Source organism: Lemur catta, chromosome 1, assembly GCF_020740605.2.
Source record: "Lemur catta isolate mLemCat1 chromosome 1, mLemCat1.pri, whole genome shotgun sequence".
Lineage (NCBI taxonomy): Eukaryota > Metazoa > Chordata > Mammalia > Primates > Lemuridae > Lemur > Lemur catta.
This window is the reverse complement of record NC_059128.1, coordinates 76,762,333-76,780,146: the sequence shown is the minus strand read 5'-3', so window position 1 is coordinate 76,780,146 and position 17,814 is coordinate 76,762,333. Positions and strand designations below refer to the sequence as shown.

The 17,814-nt window shown below is 38.6% G+C and overlaps 1 protein-coding gene across 4 annotated transcripts in view; it reads right to left on the bottom strand.

Annotated features, from left to right (window-relative positions):
- Positions 1-17,814, bottom strand: part of GANC (glucosidase alpha, neutral C) — a 59,984-nt gene that overhangs the window by 12,192 nt on the left and 29,978 nt on the right. For all 4 annotated transcript variants that reach the window (XM_045539455.1, XM_045539448.1, XM_045539464.1 and 1 more), the window contains exons 12-18: positions 16,639-16,874; positions 11,460-11,586; positions 10,311-10,390; positions 8,588-8,731; positions 6,929-7,025; positions 2,403-2,504; positions 1,020-1,263 (exon numbers count right to left, since the gene is read on the bottom strand). In XM_045539455.1, the coding sequence (XP_045395411.1) occupies positions 1,020-1,263; positions 2,403-2,504; positions 6,929-7,025; positions 8,588-8,731; positions 10,311-10,390; positions 11,460-11,586; positions 16,639-16,874 (1,030 nt within the window). The remainder of the gene's footprint in view (positions 1-1,019; positions 1,264-2,402; positions 2,505-6,928; positions 7,026-8,587; positions 8,732-10,310; positions 10,391-11,459; positions 11,587-16,638; positions 16,875-17,814) is intronic.

Here is a 17,814-nt window from a genome sequence, read left to right as displayed (position 1 = left end):
TGCCTTTCACATCACTTACTCATCACCGATTTAAATGAAAAGAACTGTTTTTTTGTTTTCAACAACTTCAACATTTTTGGAGGGTTGAAAATTTTCTACGTGTTCTTTCTTTTTTTTAATTGTTATTGTTGCACACAACTATCAAGGAGACATTTGGGCTCATAAAAATAACAAAACTTTCAATATCTATGTATTTGGATATCAACTTAATGGTTCTAATTATTTCTCAATTTCATGACGAAAAGGTATTTTTTAAAAAGACATTTTTAGTTTATTCACTAGCCTTTGTAATAATATATTCCTTTCCTACTGAATGGTAACAAAGCAGTGATCTCGAAACCTGGTTGATGTCTAGGATCACCAGGGAAACCTTTAACAAATATAGATCGCTGGGACCTACTCAAGAGGATTCCCAGCAGGTTTGGAGGTGTGGCCTCTGTAGTTTTAAAAAGCTGCCCAGGTGATTCTGATCTGAGTCAAGTTTAGGAACTGCAGATCCAGAAGTCTTGGTGTTTTACGTATGTCTGTGTGTATTGTTCTCTAACCTAGAGAAGTTGTTTTTTCATATTTTGCCTTCAAAATAGGATTAGCATATATTAATAATTTACACACTAGAAAAATGCTCACCTCAAACTTGGAAGGGTTTAGCTCTAAGGGTAAGATAAAGCCTAAGACTGGCAGAATAAGTTATTCTTCATGAGAGGAGGTTAAATACTGAATGAATTCAGTTATGAAATCGCTTCCTTTCTCTTTGAAATATCTCTGTTCTGTTTCCTGTCAAATATTAACACTTTAGGCACAAAGTAGCAGGGGATCCACCTAGCTTTTGTCTTCTATGTTCACAACAGCCGGCACCCTGCTCACAGTTGGCGCTCAGTAAGCTGACTGAAATTTGATTAAACGGGTAGTTTTTCTTGTTTTCTCTTAGAATCACTGTGTAACAGCCTTCTCTAATCACTGAGAGGATTTTCCATTACACATTGGTTGCTGGGGCCCCTGAATGGATGAAGCTTTTTTACCTCATGACAGGTTGGGAAGCCACATGTGCGTGGTAGAACAGAGAATACCAATAGGGTAGGAGGGCATAGCGCTCTCTAATGGCTTCGCGGATGAGCCGGGTGTGTTCTTCCCCGAACAGCCAGGGTTCCCGCCGCTTGGTGTTCATGGTGGCATGGCCACGGAAGAAAGGCTGGTAGGCTCCGGCCTGGTACCAACGCACTAGCAGCTCTGTTTCTGGATTCCCAATGAACCCACCTACATCAGCTGGTTAGGCAAAGAAAGTCTGAGTGAGGCAGCTGGGCTTTGAATCAATGATGCACACAGGTAAAATAAGGCCTTGAAGACAAACAGGGGAAGGCACTGTGTATGCACTCAACATGACAGGATAAAACTATGGCCTCAAATATGGGAGCACATACTACACAGATCTGACAATATGCTCTTTGAATATTCTTTCTTGTCAAAAGGTCAGAAGCTTTATTGCAAGATCAACATTCCTTTATGTTCCTGAACCCAGACAACCCAGAAACTGCAAAATGTCTACCTGATTAAATAAGTGTGTGTGTGTGTGTGTGTGTGTGTGTGTGTGTGTGTGTGTGTGTTGGGGGAGGAGGCTGGAAATTGATTTCCTTTGAAAGCAACAGCTGAACTAAGATAAAAATAGAAATAAAGAGAAGCAGAAAACCAGAGTTAGAGGTTTAGATAGCATTTCATGCTGAGCCCTGAGCTCATGAAATGGATATATGTATTCCTTGTATTATATGTGGACCAATGCCATAAAAACACATATATCAAAAAAGTGATATTAATTTGCTTCTACTCCTGCAGAAAATAAGCAGCAGCTGGAACTACAGCCATACTGGGCACCTTCCATATTGAGATCTCCTATCTGCAGGGAAGGCAGTCTATCAGAAAATCTTATTTTAACAAAATTTATCTTTTCTGAGAGCATGTGTTTTTATTTAAACACAATTAAAATATGTCATAGAATTTTAAATCTGCAGAGAAGAGTTTCTGTAAGGCTGACTTCTGATTTGCTAAATTCTTTGTAGTTCTGTTTTTCTCACTGTCAAGAAGAAAAGATATGTGTCAAGAAGAGAAACTCAGTTTTCAAGAGTGCCTAGGGAGGAAGCGATAAGAGGACGGGTGTCTTTGAAGAGAAGCACTCTGGCTCCCTTTTTGACAACTTGATTTCCTATCCTCCATACAGACAAGACATGAAAAGCCCTGAGGTATCCCATTAACTCTCCTCTCTAATCTGTTCCCCTTTACTTTCTTGCATTTTCTTTTCCCCACATTTATCCCTCCACAAAACAGTACTAAGAAGGGATTTGTGACCAGCTCTGACGAAAACACCCTTGCTTTTTTTTGCACTTCAAGACTCAGAATAGGATTCATCTTACCTCCACAAAAAGAGATCCCAGTAATGCTGAGAGTGAGTAACATTGGGATGGAAATTTTCAGGTAACTCCATTCTGCTGTGTTGTCACCTGTCCACACAGCGCCTTTGGTCACCAATAACAAGGTATTTAAAAAAAAATCACAAATCAGCCCACGCATTCAATTTCGTATTTAGATTTCTTATTTGTAAAAGACAAATTAATAAAAGGAAAACAGATTTTTCACCTTAAAATAAATAAATCCTAATTTTCTATACTGAAAATGTATTAATTTTCTAATGTGAAAAAGTTATTAGAATTCACAAAACACGGATTCTTTGAAAATATTCTGAAATTGCACTTGCACTCTGATTACAGAGGGAACATAAAAAAAAATCAACTTTGAGACATAATTTACATACCTATTTTAAGTGAAGAATTTGATGAGTTTTGAAAAATGTATACATCCATGTAACCACCACCACAGGCAAGGCATAGAACATTTCCATAACTATAAAAGTTTCCTGGGACTTCTTTGCAGTCAATAATTCCACCCCACCAACTTAAGCCAACTACTGATTTGATTTCTATGAGTATAGATTAGTTTCTTCTAGAATTTCAGATAAATGGAAATATAATATATACTCTTTTGTGTTCTTGGTTTTTGGCTATTATAAATAAAGGTGCTATGAACATTTGTGTACAGATTTTTTTTTTTTTTTTTTATGAGACAGAGTCTCGCTCTGTTGCCCAGGCTAGAGTGAGTGCCGTGGCGTCAGCCTAGCTCACAGCAACCTCAAACTCCTGGGCTCAAGCGATTCTTCTGCCTCAGCCTCCCAAGTAGCTGGGACTGCAGGCATGTGACATCATGCCTGGCTAATTTTTTCTCTATATATTTTTAGTTGTCCAGCTAATTCCTTTCTATTTTTAGTAGAGACGGGGGTCTCGCTCTTGCTCAGGCTGGTCTCGAACTCCTGACCTCGAGCGATCCTCCCGCCTTGGCCTCCCAGAGTGCTAGGATTACAGGCGTGAACTATCGCGCCCGGCCTTGTGTACAGATTTTTGAGTGACATATTTTCATTCCTCTTTGGGTATATATCTAGAAGTAGGTCTTACATTCAGTGTATGTTAAACACTTTAAGAAACTTTCAAACTGTTTACCATTTTACATTTTCAATAGCAAAGTATGACAGTACCAGTCTTTTTAATTCTAGATACTCTAATGGGTACGTAGTGGTATCTCTGTGTGGTTTTAATTTATATTTCCCTAATGACTAGTAATGTGGAGTATTTCTTCACGTATTTATGGATAATATGTCTTCTGTAAAGTATGTATTAAAATCTTCTCATTTTTTAAAGTAGTTTGTCTTCTTATTATGAGTTGTAAAAGTTCTTTATATAATCTCGATACAAATCCTTTGGCATATATATAAGTATACTGCAAATATTTTTTCCCAGTCTGGGGATTGCTTTTTCATTTTCTTATCAATGTCTTTGAAAGGGCAGAGATTTTAAATTTTGATGAAATCTAATTTGTCTTTTTTTTCCTTTTATGGTTCATGCTTGTTGTGTTCTACCCAAGAAATCTTTGTCTATCTCAAACCCACAAATATTCTCCTATGTTTTCTCCTAGAAGTTTTATTATTTTTATTTTTAGCTTTTATAACTTAGGTCTAATTCAATTTTGAGTTAATTTTTGAATATGGTGTGTGGTAAGGGTGTAGGTTCATTTTTTTTCCCATATAGATATCCAGTTGTTTCAGAACCATCTAATGAAAAAAACTATCATTTGTCCATTGAATTGTCTTAGAAACTCCATTGCAAATCAATCAATCACTTATGTGTTGGACTCTCTTGATTCTCTGTTCTATTCCATTGATCTATATAGCTATTTCCTCCCACTTCTATCCCCCTCCAAAAAAAAAAATCCTCTAAAATTTGAGAGAAGTGGTACAGTTCATACAGGGCAGACATAATAACAATAGATAACATTCATTGAGTCCTTCCTGAGCCAGGTGTTATGCTAAATACTTTGCTTGGATTATCCAACTTAGCCATCACAACAACCCTTATCAGGTAAATGCTATTATTAACTCCATTTTATAGATGAGGGAAATATGACAAACAGGAGATAATCTACCCAGAATTATACAGGTACTAAGTGGTAGAGGTTAGGATTTGAGCCCAAGAAGTCTGATGCCAAAGCTAGTGTTCTTGTTCACTGTATAGATGATAAGAATTTTTGATGATACATTATATACCACTAAAGAGATCCATAAAAGGAAAAATCTGATTTTACTAAACTAAGATTACTCCTGAAACATTTTTGTTTATTTTCTACCAAAATAGTTTGGGTAGCTATTTTTGCTTTAATCTTTCATAGAAATTTTAGGCTGTCCTATGTCATGTTTTGAAAAGAAAAATATTTTCAAGGGATTGCTCTTTTAAAAAAAGACTAATAATTTCTCTAGACTTCAAATGAGATATGTATATATCTACATAATGATTTTGAAATCCACATGGTAACATTTTCATTTTCCATGTAACTCACGAAAACATGTAAAAGCTCATGTAAACATGTAGATGTTTTTATGTCTCATCTGGCTCTTTAGTCAGAAGCTCTCTCTGGCCATTAGCCTCAACATATGATTTAACAAAATAGTATTCCTTGTAATTAATGCCTTTGCTACACAATGAGGCAAAGCTGACAGCGTCACACAGAAGACTATCAGTGGGCCAAAATTTAGGAGATCAAAGATAACTTCATATTCACATCTTTTGTTATCTTTTTTAACTGCTGCTGGTAAATATTTTCATTAAAATACTTTTTTTAGTGAATAAAATGATACTTGTAGAGAATTTGGAAAATAAAGACGGGTAAAAGAAGAAAACTAAAATCACTCATAATCAGCCAGGCACAGTGGCTCACACCTATAATCCTAACACTCTGGGAGGCCAAGGCTGGAGGACTGCTCGAGGTCAGGAATTCAAAGACCAGCCCGAGCAAGAGTAAGACCTCATCTCAACTTAAAATAGGAAAATTAGCCAGGTGTGGTGGCACACCTGTAGTCCCAGCTACTCAGGAGGCTGAGGCAGGAGGATTGCTGGAACCCAGGAGTTTGAGGTTGCAGTGAGCCATGATGATGCCACTGCATTCTAGCCCAGGCGACAGAGAGAGAGAGATTCTGTCTCAAAAAAATAAACAATAAAATCACTAATAATTACCAAGGTACTAAATTTTCTTACATTTACCTGTCTGCCTGTCTACTTACCTACTCACTAATTAAATTACTATCTTATATTTATTTTTTATAAAATTGGGATAATAAGAAATATGACCTGGTATTTGATAGATCAGTAGGGTGACCATAGTTAATATCAATCAATTGTACATTTCAAAATAGCTAGAAGAGAATAATTTGAATATTCCTAGTGTAAAGAAAAGATAAATATTTAAAGTAATAGATATCCCAATTACCCTGATTTGATTATATAAATGTATCAAATTATCACATTTAATCTGAAAATATGTACATCTAATATGTATCAATAGAAAAATTGGGATAATATATAAATACTTAGGTTTTTTTTTCCTTTTATCATGATCTCATAAACATTTTCTCATGCAATTAAAGCTACCATTTTAAATAGCCTCATATCATATAGCTACACCATACTTTTATAACTATTCCCTTATTGTCACATATTTTAGCTTTTTTCTCTCTCTCTCTTTCTTTCTTTCTTTCTCTCTCTCTCTCTTTCTTTCTTTCTTTTCTTTCTTTCTTTCCCTCCCTCCTTCCTTCCTCTTTCTTTTTCTTTTTTCCTTGTCTGTCTCTCTCTCTCTCTTTCTTTCTTTTGTTTCAAGCACTACTGCTGTGATGAGCTCTCTGTACATGAATCTTTGCCTAAGACGATAATATTTTGGCCTTTTCCAAAGTACCATAGGGGCTGGTTTTCAGAGGTAGAGTGGGAGGCCTAATAATGTCCACGGTATAGTAAGGGCTAGATTCTTCAAAGTAGGTCCTAACTCTCAGTTGTTTATGCAAGGCCAAGGGACTTAAAATAGCCTTCCTGCCACAGGATGGTTAAATTGAACTAGATCTGCATTAGCTAGTAAACTGGATCCAGTTATAGATGACCCTGACCACAAGCTGTTGCAACAGCCAGGTCTATTTTAAGCCACATTGCTAAGTGGAACAGGTGGTTAATGGAATGTGTCAGAGGTATATTTCCCTGGTTTTGATAAATCAAAGAGACAGGATCAGAGATGAACATCCTAGCAGACTGAATACTTTAAAGTCACTCTGCCTACAACTAAGTGGCTATTTTTTCTGTGGGAAACAAGAATTAAACTTGATTAAAATTGTTTTACTCAGTCTTGTAGGACAAAATGCATACTTCAGGGCATATCACTCTCTAAAATCAAAGGCTTGACCAATGGCTATTGAAAAGGAAGGCATCAAAACAATAGCAGCATATACCATAAATGATTTAAAAACAGAGAGGTTGCTACTTTGTGTTTTTCAGTCTTGAGATGAGCCATTCCTTACCATACTTTTGTGATCCAGCAAAGAAAGAACGTGTAAGAACAAAGGGTCTCTCCTTCCCTTTAGATCGTTTTATCAGTCCTTCTGCAGTAGCCATTTGCTATAAAGTCAAAGGAGAAGAATTTCAAAGAATGATTGGATTAGGGCATTGTGCAGACATCCCCAAAGCTATCTAACGTGCAAAAAGTAAATAGTAGGTAGGAATGTGAAATGGAAAATATTAAATCCATCAGGCCAGGTGGGGTGGCTCACATGTGTAATCCTAGCACTCTGGGAGGCTGAGGCAGGAGGGTGGCTTGAGGTCAGGAGTTTATGACCAGCCTCAGCAAAAGCAAGACCCCATCTCCACTAAAAATAGAAAGAAATTAGCTGAGCAACTAAAAATAGAAAAAATTAGCCGGGTATGGTGGCACACACCTGTAGTCCCAGCTACTTGGGAGGCTAAGACAGGAGGATCACTTGAGCCCAGGAGTTTGAGGTTGCTGTGGGCTGAGCTGGCACTCTAGCCCGGGCAACAGAGTGAGACTCTGTCTTAAAAAAAAAAAAAAAATCCATCAAAGAATTTTCATGATTTAATGATACTCCTCTAAGTTACCCTGTTAAAAGAATGAAAAAATTTCTTTAACAATGGCAATGAAATAATAGTAAACAATAAGCTGGCATTTATTTAGTGCTTATAATAGTAAGCATTTTGTAATATTGTTTCATATAATATACACAACCACCTCTGAGACACATAGTTTTCACTGGTTAAAAAAAAAATGAGATAGAGGTTAAGTGACTGGCCTGGGCCCACATAAGAAAATTCTCTGACCAAAGCAGCTTGCAGTTATAGTAAAAGGTTGTTAGGGAAGCAAACACATACTATCTGAAAACTGTGCTATATCTACTCAGCAGCTCCCATTGGAAAATACCAATTGATGTGAGGGCCATAGGAATATAGTCACATTTTGAAAATAATAAAGAACCATAGGTATAAATTATGGCAAGTGACTGCCAAATCTTTTGGATGTAATTGGCAAATGAAAGACAATTCTACCACCTTTATTGAGAAGACTAAGTACTTAGGGAAGGCTTTCTACATTTAAAAAATATATCTGTGTTCTAAATCCTGCTCCCCTGGTATGAATGTAAGACTTGCTGTATTTAGATATTTGTGAAATTTTAAAACATTTGTTTTAATTACTTTTGTTTACATATTTATACACTGCCTACATCAATAAAATTTGAAGTCATATTCAGTGAGTGCCATTTACTCATGGATCTTATCAAGGTAGATGTTTCGATGTTATCATTAATCTCATAATATTTTAAAATTCATCAAGTTCATTATGGAAGGAAAAGAAGCAAAGAGAAGTAATAAAAAGTTTTGGTTGGGCATGGTGGCTCAAGCCTGTAATCCCAGCATTTTGGGAGGCCAAGGTGGGAGGATTGTTTGAAGCCAGGAATTTGAGACCAGCATGGGCAACATAGTGAGATCCCATCTCTACACACACACAGAAAGTCTTGTATAGGCCACTCCCTAAGACTCATTGCAGAAAATTGTCAGAAAAGACACACAAAGATAAATGAACAGTAGAGTATAGCTATTATAAAGCAAATGACTTTCAGCCCAAAAGGTAGGTCACATGAGTCCAGCTGACTTCTTTTTGAATGTCTTACCTGATAAAAACCATAGATGTTATGAAGTTCTCTGTGCTCCCAATTGCCATGATGAATGGCATTCTTCTGCATGGTTTGCTCTGGCCCTCTAAAGACAGAGGGCTCATTCATGTCATTCCATATGAAGAGGATGTCTGTAGATTCCTACGAAGTAAATCTTGGTCATAATAACATTTCCACATTGATAATGTTTTCATGATAGCTGCCCCATCCCTCTTTCCTACCCCATTTAATTAATTTCTTTATTATGTTTATTATTGCTCAGTCCTTTGCTCCACTGTTAGATTATAAGCTCCACAGAGCAGGAAATTTTGTCTGTTTTGTTCATTAATAAATCCCAAACACCTAGAATGGTAGCTGGCCCACAGAAAGTTCTTAATAAATATTTGTTGACGAGTGAAAGAATGCTGCACTGTATAGTCTGTGAAATATATATTCCTCAGCAAGTTCACTCTAAGATCTCCCTGGAGAACCCTTACAGGGAAGCTTGTGAATGTTCATGTTAGGTTCTTTATCATCCATCATCTGCTACAACTCTTAACTAAGGGCAATTATACCCATACATGACAAGATTCTATCTTCTATTAATAATACTTTAAAAGTTAGCATGATCTATAGTTTGTATTCTACACATAATTGTTCAATTTAGAGTGGGAAGGGATATGAGTCATCTAGTTAACATGGTGTTGAAATCCCTTTTATGGAATCCTTGGTCTCTCAGCATTTGACTGAATAGCTACAATCACAGGGAGCCCCTCAGACAGCTCATTCCATTATTTTCTGCTCCTTGTAACATTCTCCTCACAGGGCCTACCTAGCTTGCCTTCTGGGACACATGGAATACATCTGCTGCCTGGCCCACAGGAGAGACAGTCTTTCAAATGCCTGGAGGTGGCTTATTTGTTTTTTTTTGACTGCCACCATGGTAGAGTTGCATAATTGAAAAGGAGAACTCACGGCCTGCAAAGTTGGGAATATTTATTATCTGGCTCTTTACCAAAAAAGTTTGCCAATCCTTAAGGACAGTTAAGGCAGTTAAACATTTGGAAACCATATAGCCTTCTTCATAGAAGTAATCATGTTTAGAAACAGTGGAGGGTAAAGAGTCAAAAGAAAACAAGTCACCTGTGGGATAAGATTTAATTATATTCCAACTTCACAGGGTTATTGTGGAGACGAATGGTATAATGCACGTGAAGTGCTTGGCACATAGCAAATGCTCGGTTTGTATTAGGTATCATCATCATCATCATCATCATAATTGGTTGAAAACAGTTCTCCAGATGTGGTCTCTCTGGTTTTCTCTGTGGCTCTTAGAAGATTTTTTAATAATTGATTTATCATTACGCTTCACTTGTAATGACATATTTGTAAGATATTTTCACATGCATCACCACCTTTAAGTAATAGTTATAGAATTCTATTTTATGTAAAAATATATAGTCATTTGAAGATATAACAAATCTCTGTCATGAAGTACTTTGATATATCACAGAGTCTATTACACTAGAGGTCAAAATCACAGCTTTTGTGCAGTTGGTAATGCATACAGTACCTCTCCCAGCACCACCAAAGTCTGTAACGTGGTGGCCATCATTGCCTTTTATACAAGCATTATATATCAAGAACTACTCAATGAAGCAGAATAGTTTTATTCAATCACTTTCTTTCCTTCTTTCACCCTTTCAAGTAACTAGAAAAGAGCAAAAGAATAAAAACCAACCTGATAAACAGGGAAAGCAAAAAGACTTGAATACCACTCTCTGACCTTGGGATGGGTGAAATCCAGGTAAGAGGAGAGACCTGTAGAGGCAGAACAGTAGACAGCCTGTTAGGAACAGTGGTCCTCACAGCAAGATGTTGTAAAGAAGACATCAGATGTGAGAGCTGGGAAATCAATGGGCACCTTACATCACAAATAAAAGTTAGCTGACAGGCACGGTCTGGTGAGAAGTGAATGAAGGCCACAGTGACAATCACTAAAACTCTCAACGCCAGATGCCCAGGGGAATGCAATGACCAAGCATCAAGATGGAGCCTGTCCCTCACTAATGGCCCAAGATAGCCCAAGTAAGAATGGCAAATACCCTGCAGTGGATCCTTGGCTCTTAAAGAGAATAGAGAAGTGTGTTCAGTGGTGGAAGGGGGAAAAAAGAAAGGCATGGGGTTTCTCTACAGTGCATGGATTCATGGTAGAGTGCTATGGTAGAATGGTGATTTCCTTTTGCCCTTGGGGAGTTTCTACCAAGCCTTTAAACTAATAACTTTTGAAATGAAAAATCCATAGCTGCCAGAGGCACTGAGGTCATTCATGAAAGCCTGGGAAGTCAAAACTATGGGCTAAAAGAGCAAAGAGCAATCACAAAGAGAGAGCCTGCAGGACTCCTTTTTCTTTCTTTCTCCCACTCCCCTTTTCTCATTCCCTCACTTTTTATCTCTACTACTTAGAGAAATAGCATGCCACTGAGATTTGCTTGTTTATTTTTCATTCATTCACTCCATTATTTTTTTTATTTTTTTAAATTTTTTAACTATTTTTTTTTTTTAATAGAGACAGGGTCTTGCTTTTGTTCAGGCTGGTCTCAGACTCCTGAGTTCAAGCAATCCTCATACCTTGGCCTCCCAGAGTGCTAGGATTTACAGGCGTGAGCCACCATGCACAGCTTCATTCAATTATTGATTGATAAATACATACAAAGCAGACTATACCAGGTGTTATGAAAGATACAAAAGGTGGCAATACTATCTCTTCCTTTAAAAACATAGCTATAGTAACAAGAGATATCTACATGGAACGAGAATGACGGCCATGAAGCCTTCATTGATTGGGACTGAATAGGTGGAAATAATGGTGTATAAAGCAATTTCATACCAGGCCAGCAAACCCCTTCGAAGTCTCCCCCTTCACGATTCTTCACAAAGAATCCCTGTTCTTTGGCCGTAGTGTACACTGAGTAGTCAGGATCAATCTTGATGTGGGGGTCACTGATGACTACAAGCTGTTGGGACACAAAGGTGTGAAGATCTCATAAGTTTTTTAAGAGACATATGTTCACTTCCATGTTCATTTGTATGTTTTTACTATAGTTTTGGGGTTTAAATTTTACTCAGAAACGGCAATAACTAGTATTAAAATATTTCAGATACCAGTAAAACCCTATAACCTTTCATGTATTTATGAAAATTTCAATTGATATCAAAACCAGGCCAATGCTTTTACAATTATTGCTGCCTAACCAATACATGTTCTTAAGATGGCATTTACTAAGCTTCTGTCCATAATGCTAGATGTTGGATACTGTACATAAAGGATTAAGTAGGCAGGGTGCCTGCTCCCTAGACATTCAGAGGTTATGATAAGACTGATATAAACAAACATTAATGAAACAAAGGGAATAACGTGAAAAACAAACAAAACCCCTGTATGCCCAATGGTACAGGCATATTAGAAAGGTTTGAGAAAAGTTGTGAGCTATAGCTCCATGTCTCTAGCATCTCTCCCAGCCTTTCTAATACCATCACTTCCATCCAGTTTAGGGTCTCAGTACCACTTTATTTGGCTACTACAACCTTCTAATCCTTCTTCCTCATCTCGATTCTTTTTTTTTTTTTTTTGAGACAGAGTCTCACACTGTTGCCCGGGCTAGAGTGCTGTGGCATCAACCTAGCTCACAGCAACCTCAAACTCCTGGGCTCAAGTAATCCTACTGCCTCAGCCTCCCGAGTAGCTGAGACTACAGGCATGTGCCACCATGCACGGCTAATTTTTTTTTTTATATATATATATTTTAGTTGTCCAGCTAATTTCTTTCTATTTTTTAGTAGAGATGGGGTCTTGCTCTTGCTCAGGCTGGTCTCGAACTCCTGAGCTCAAACAATCTACCTGCCTCGGCCTCCCAGAGTGCTAGGATTACAGGCGTGAGCCACTGTGCCCAGCCTCGATTCTTTTTTTTTAAATTAAATTTATTTATTTATTTATTAATGAATGAATGAATGAAACAAAGTCTTGCTATATTGCCCAGGCTGTTCTCGCACTCCTGGCCTGAACCACTCCTCCTGCCTTGGCCACCTGAATAGCTGGGACTATAAGTGTGTGCCACTGTGCCTGGTCCTTATTTGTATTCTAATCCATCCTACATACTGAAGTTTAATTCTTCATTGTTCATAAATTTTCTTAAATTTTAAATTGTGGTGAAATATACATAACACAAAATTTACCATGTTAGCCATTTTTAAGTGTACAGTTCAGTAGTGTTAAGTATGTACATTCATATTGTTTTGAAACTAATCTCCAGAACTCTTTTCATCTTGCAAAACTAAAACTCTATACCCATTAAACAATAATTAATTCCCCATTCCCTCCTTCCAGCCCCTGGCAACCACCATTCTACTTTCTGTCTCTTAAGAATGTGACTACTTCATTTACTTCAGATTAGTGGGATCATACAATATTTGTCTTTTTGTGAACAGTTTATTTCATTTAACATATGTCCTCAAGATTCATCCATGTTGTAGCATGTATTAGAATTTCCTTCCTTCTTAAGGCTGAATAATATTCTGTTGTATGTATGTATACATTTTGTTTACCCATTCATCTGTTCATGGACCCACCTTTTGGCTACTGTGACTAATGCTGCTATAAACATGGGTATGCAAATATCTGTTTAAGTTCCTGCTTTCAATTTCTGTGAGTATATACCCAGAAGTGGAATTGCTGGATCATATAGTAATTCTATTTTTAATTTTTTGAGGAACTGCCATACTTTTTTCTACAGCAGCTGCACCATTTTACATTCCTACCAACAGTGCACAGATGTTTCAATTTCTCTACATCCTTGTAACATTTGTTATTTTCTGCTTTTTAAAATAGTAGCTACCCTAATGGTGTAAAGTGGTATTTCATTGTAGTTTTGATTTGCATTTCCCTAATGATGGTAATGTTATCTTTTCACGTGCTTGTTGAATTTGTATCTTCTTTGGAGAACTGTCTATTCAAGTTCTTTGTCCATTTTTTAATTGTTTGGTTTTTTGTTGTTGAGTTGTAGGAGTTTGTTATATATTCTGGATATTAACCCCTTATTCAAAAACTTTTAATGTCTCCAAATGCATACAAAGAAGCCTACAAAAACGTCCCAACCTTTCTGGTCAGATCTCCTGCTATTTGAACCTTCACATTCCTTGTTTTTCTGTCAAACTAGCATGTGTGCTGTTTTCCAAACACCCTCGCGTGCTCCATCCTCTGGCTGCATTGCCCTCTTCCCTCTCCCGGCTTCTCTACTAATTAGAGAAGGGCTCATCTAATATGCACCTCTAGGCTGGGTGCGGTGGCTCACGCCTGTAATCCTAGCACTTTGGGAGGCCGAGGTGGGAGGATTGCTTGAGCTCAGGAGTTTGAGACCAGCCTGAGCGAGAGTGAGACCCCATCTCTACTAGAAATAGAAAAAATTAGCTGGATGTGGTGGCATGCGCCTGTAGTCCCAGCTCTTCAGGAGGATCACATGAGCCCAGGAATTCAAGGTTGCTGTGAGCTAGGCTGATATCACAGCACTCTAGCCCAGGCAACAGAGTAAGACTCTGTCTCAGAATGAATGAATGAATAAATAAATAAAATAAAATAAAATGTACCTCTAGGTTGGGTGCAGTGGTACATGTCTATAATCCCAGCTACTAGGGAGGTTGAGGCAGGAGGATCACTTGAGGCCAGGAGTTCAAGACCAGCCTGGGCAACATAGTGTCTCAAAAAATTAAAATAAAATGAAATATGAAAAATAAAATAAAATACACCTCTGGTACACAGCCCTGCTTGAGTCCTTCAGCAAGATACAATCTTCCCTCTCCTGCCCTGTCCCACACCTCAACCTTCCTTTGGCCCTTATATTCCTGCCTTGTATGGTGGTTGTATACTTGCCTTTCCCCTACTCAGTGTAAGAGCTTGAGGAGCTCATCTCTGCATTCCCTTCAGCACTAGCACAGCATCTTGGACATTGAAAGTCCTCAGTAAATAACTGCTTATAAGGACAGAATTTCTAGAGTCAGGTAGGCCAGAGTTCAGATTCTTGCCCTGCTACTTATTCACTGTGTGTCTTTGTGCAAATTTCCAAATCACTCTAAGCCTCACTTTCTTCATGTGACTATAGGGTATCATGACCTAGCTCATAGTTTTGTGATCACTGGATGGAATAATGTGTTTTATCCTATTGTCTAGTCCATAATAATGCTTGATGAATGGTAGTTAACAGAATTGGCTCTGGCCATCTGTGAAAAGGCTGGGGAATCAAAGGAATGGGTTGAAAAGGCAACTTTAATTTCAGGGAGAGAGACTGTATCTATTTATAGGATACATATGGGGTTTCCCCTCCCCTTCTCCTCTCTCCATTTTCTTCTCTCCTTTGATCTTTTCATTATTGCTATTACCATCACCACCACTCCTGGATCTGGAAAGCAGCATTATATACTTTCCAGTGGCTTCTCCTCCTCCCCATTTTCTTTTCTTTTTTTTTTGAGACAGAGTCTCACTCTGTTACCCTGGCTAGAGTACCATGGCGTCAGCCTAGCTCACAGTAACCTCAAACTCCTGGTTGTTCAAGCGATCCTACCCTAGCCCCCTGAGTAGCTGGGACTACAGGCGCATGCCACCATGCCTGGCTAATTTTTTCTATTTTTAGTAGAGATGGGGGTCTCACTCTTGCTCAGGCTGGTCTTGAACTCCTGAGCTCAAGCAATCCTCCTGCCTCAGCCTCCCAAAGTGCTAGGATTACAGGCATGAATACTGCACCCAGCCTCTTCTCCATTTTCTATTTCAGTTCTTTCCTTGGCCAGATTGACAGGTGGAGTCCATCAGGGAAGCATGCAGGAACAACAGTGTAATAAAGAATCTAGGTTGAAACTAGGAGTTCAAGATCAGCCTGGGCAACAGAGTGAGACCTCATCTCTACAAAATAAAATGTTTTTAAAGAATTGGCTGGGCATGGTGGCATGTGTGCCTGTGGTCCCAGCTACTTGGAAGGCTGAGGCTCACTTAAGCCCAGGAGTTCAAGGTTGCAGTGAGCTATGATCATGCCACTTCACTCCAGCCTGGGTGACAGGATCCTGTCTCTAAGAATAAATAAATAAATAAGAAGAATCTGACACCATATTTGATGTTTGACTTTTAAGGGCTTTTAAGCTCCACCATTTCCCCTTACCTTCTGCCCACATTTGGACAAGCTGACAAAGACAGCTCTGGTGCTCTCTCCTTTGGTGCCAACAGGAGGTTCAAACAATGCAAACCTCAGCCCATGTGCAAAAACCTTCACCCCATCCCTACCCTCTAACCACCATAGAAGCTGAGCCACTCTCCTTTTCCAGCTCTCAGACATTTTCATACCAGCTTGGGAGCCAGCCCTGCTCTTCCCAAAAAGCCTCATTATGTGAGTAATAAACTTATTCATACAATCTTGGTGCATGTGTGGTGTCATCAATTGTGACATTAGAACCAAATTTTGAGTGGGGGGATCCATCACGTTATTGGAGGGTGGCCATAACAAATGGAACTGAAAACACTGGGCCCCTTCATCATTATGTGGACCTAGACAACTGAGGCAGGGATGGATGGAATCACCACCTTTCTCACTCAGGCTGGGGTGCAGTGGCACAATCATAGTTCACTGCAGCCTCAAATGATCCTCCTGCTTCAGCCTCCTGAGTAGCTGGGATTATAGGTGTGACCCACTGCACCCAGCTAATTATTTTTTATTTTTTACTTAAAAATGTATTTTTTTAGAGATGTAGTCTCGTTGCCCAGGCTTGTCTCGAACTCCTCAGGTCAAGCAATCCTCCCACCTCAGCCTCCTGAGTAGCTAGGATTATAGGTATGAGCCACCACTCAGCAAAATCACCACCTTTTCACCATTCATTTTCTCTGTTATCCCAGGTACAATTACATTTGAAGGTACTATTTTTCATGGCCATTTGTGATTGGATGATTCTCTTCCACTAATGTGCCAAGGCAAGTTTTAAAAATTTTAAAAAGCTTTGTAATTAAATGGTTTAGGAGTGTTGGCTTATTTTACCTTACGTTTTTTGCTCCTGAGCAACTCTTGCATCCTTTTGGGGTTTGGAAACCTTTTTTTGTCCCAGGTGAAGTACCTCTTGCCCTCAGTGTGCTCTATGTCCAACCACATGACATCATAAGGAATGTCATGTTCATCAAATCCTGCATCCACTGCTTTCACATCCTGCTCATCTTCATAGTTCCAGCGGCACTGGTGGTACCCCAAGGAGAAGAGAGGGGGCATGGCTTGTGTGCCTAAAATAGGAAGATGACAACTGAGTCAACTGTCACCACGATGATCATTATTTGTTTAATAAACATTTCCCAAATGTCTACAGGGTACTAAGCACTGAGCTTGGTACTTAAAATGTCAAGAAGAAAGTATAGGCCTTCAAGGAAGTGACAATTTGGCCAAAGAGGCCAGCTTGTAAATAAACTGCTCTGCCCTGAGGTATAACTGCTATGTTAAAGGTATCGATCTAGTGTTATCAGAGGTTAATAAATTCTGACTGCACGAAGGGTGGAATCTTGAAGGCTTCACAGAAGAGGTAACACTTGGTTTGGACCTTGGAGAATAAGTAGGAGTACACCAGATGGGAAGAATAGATAGAGTGCTCCAGGCACAGGGAATAGAAAAGACACAGAGGCAGAGATGTACATAACAGGCTTAGAGAAAAAGAAATATCCAGGGTGTTACAGTGTGAGAGAGACCAACAGAAGATGAAAGTGTAGAGTCAGTTTGTAAAGCACCCTGTGGATCAAGCTAGGAATTCTGAATCTTGTTGTATGACAAACCATCAAAACCATGGCAGGATGTAACTGTGGCAGACCTATGTTTTCGAAAATTAAGTCAGGGTGCACTGACTTGAAGGGAAGAGACTGAAGTCAAGAAGAATTGTCAGGAAGTTATTATCAAAATGTTTACTGGAAACATGAAGGACTTCTGGTCAACCACTTGCATTTATCTCTTTCCCCTCCTAAAGTACCACCAAAATCAGAGTTAAGAAAAGAAAAAAGGAAAAAAAACACAAAAATGAAGAGAATGGGAGAGAAGTAATTTCAACAAAAAATATGGAAGGTGGCAGGTGGGAGAGAGAGTGGTAACTACTGAGCAAAGCAGGGATTTCAGATTTTTCTGGATTTTGGAATATTTGTATTATACTAACTGGTTGAACCGCAGTCTTTTTTTCTTAAG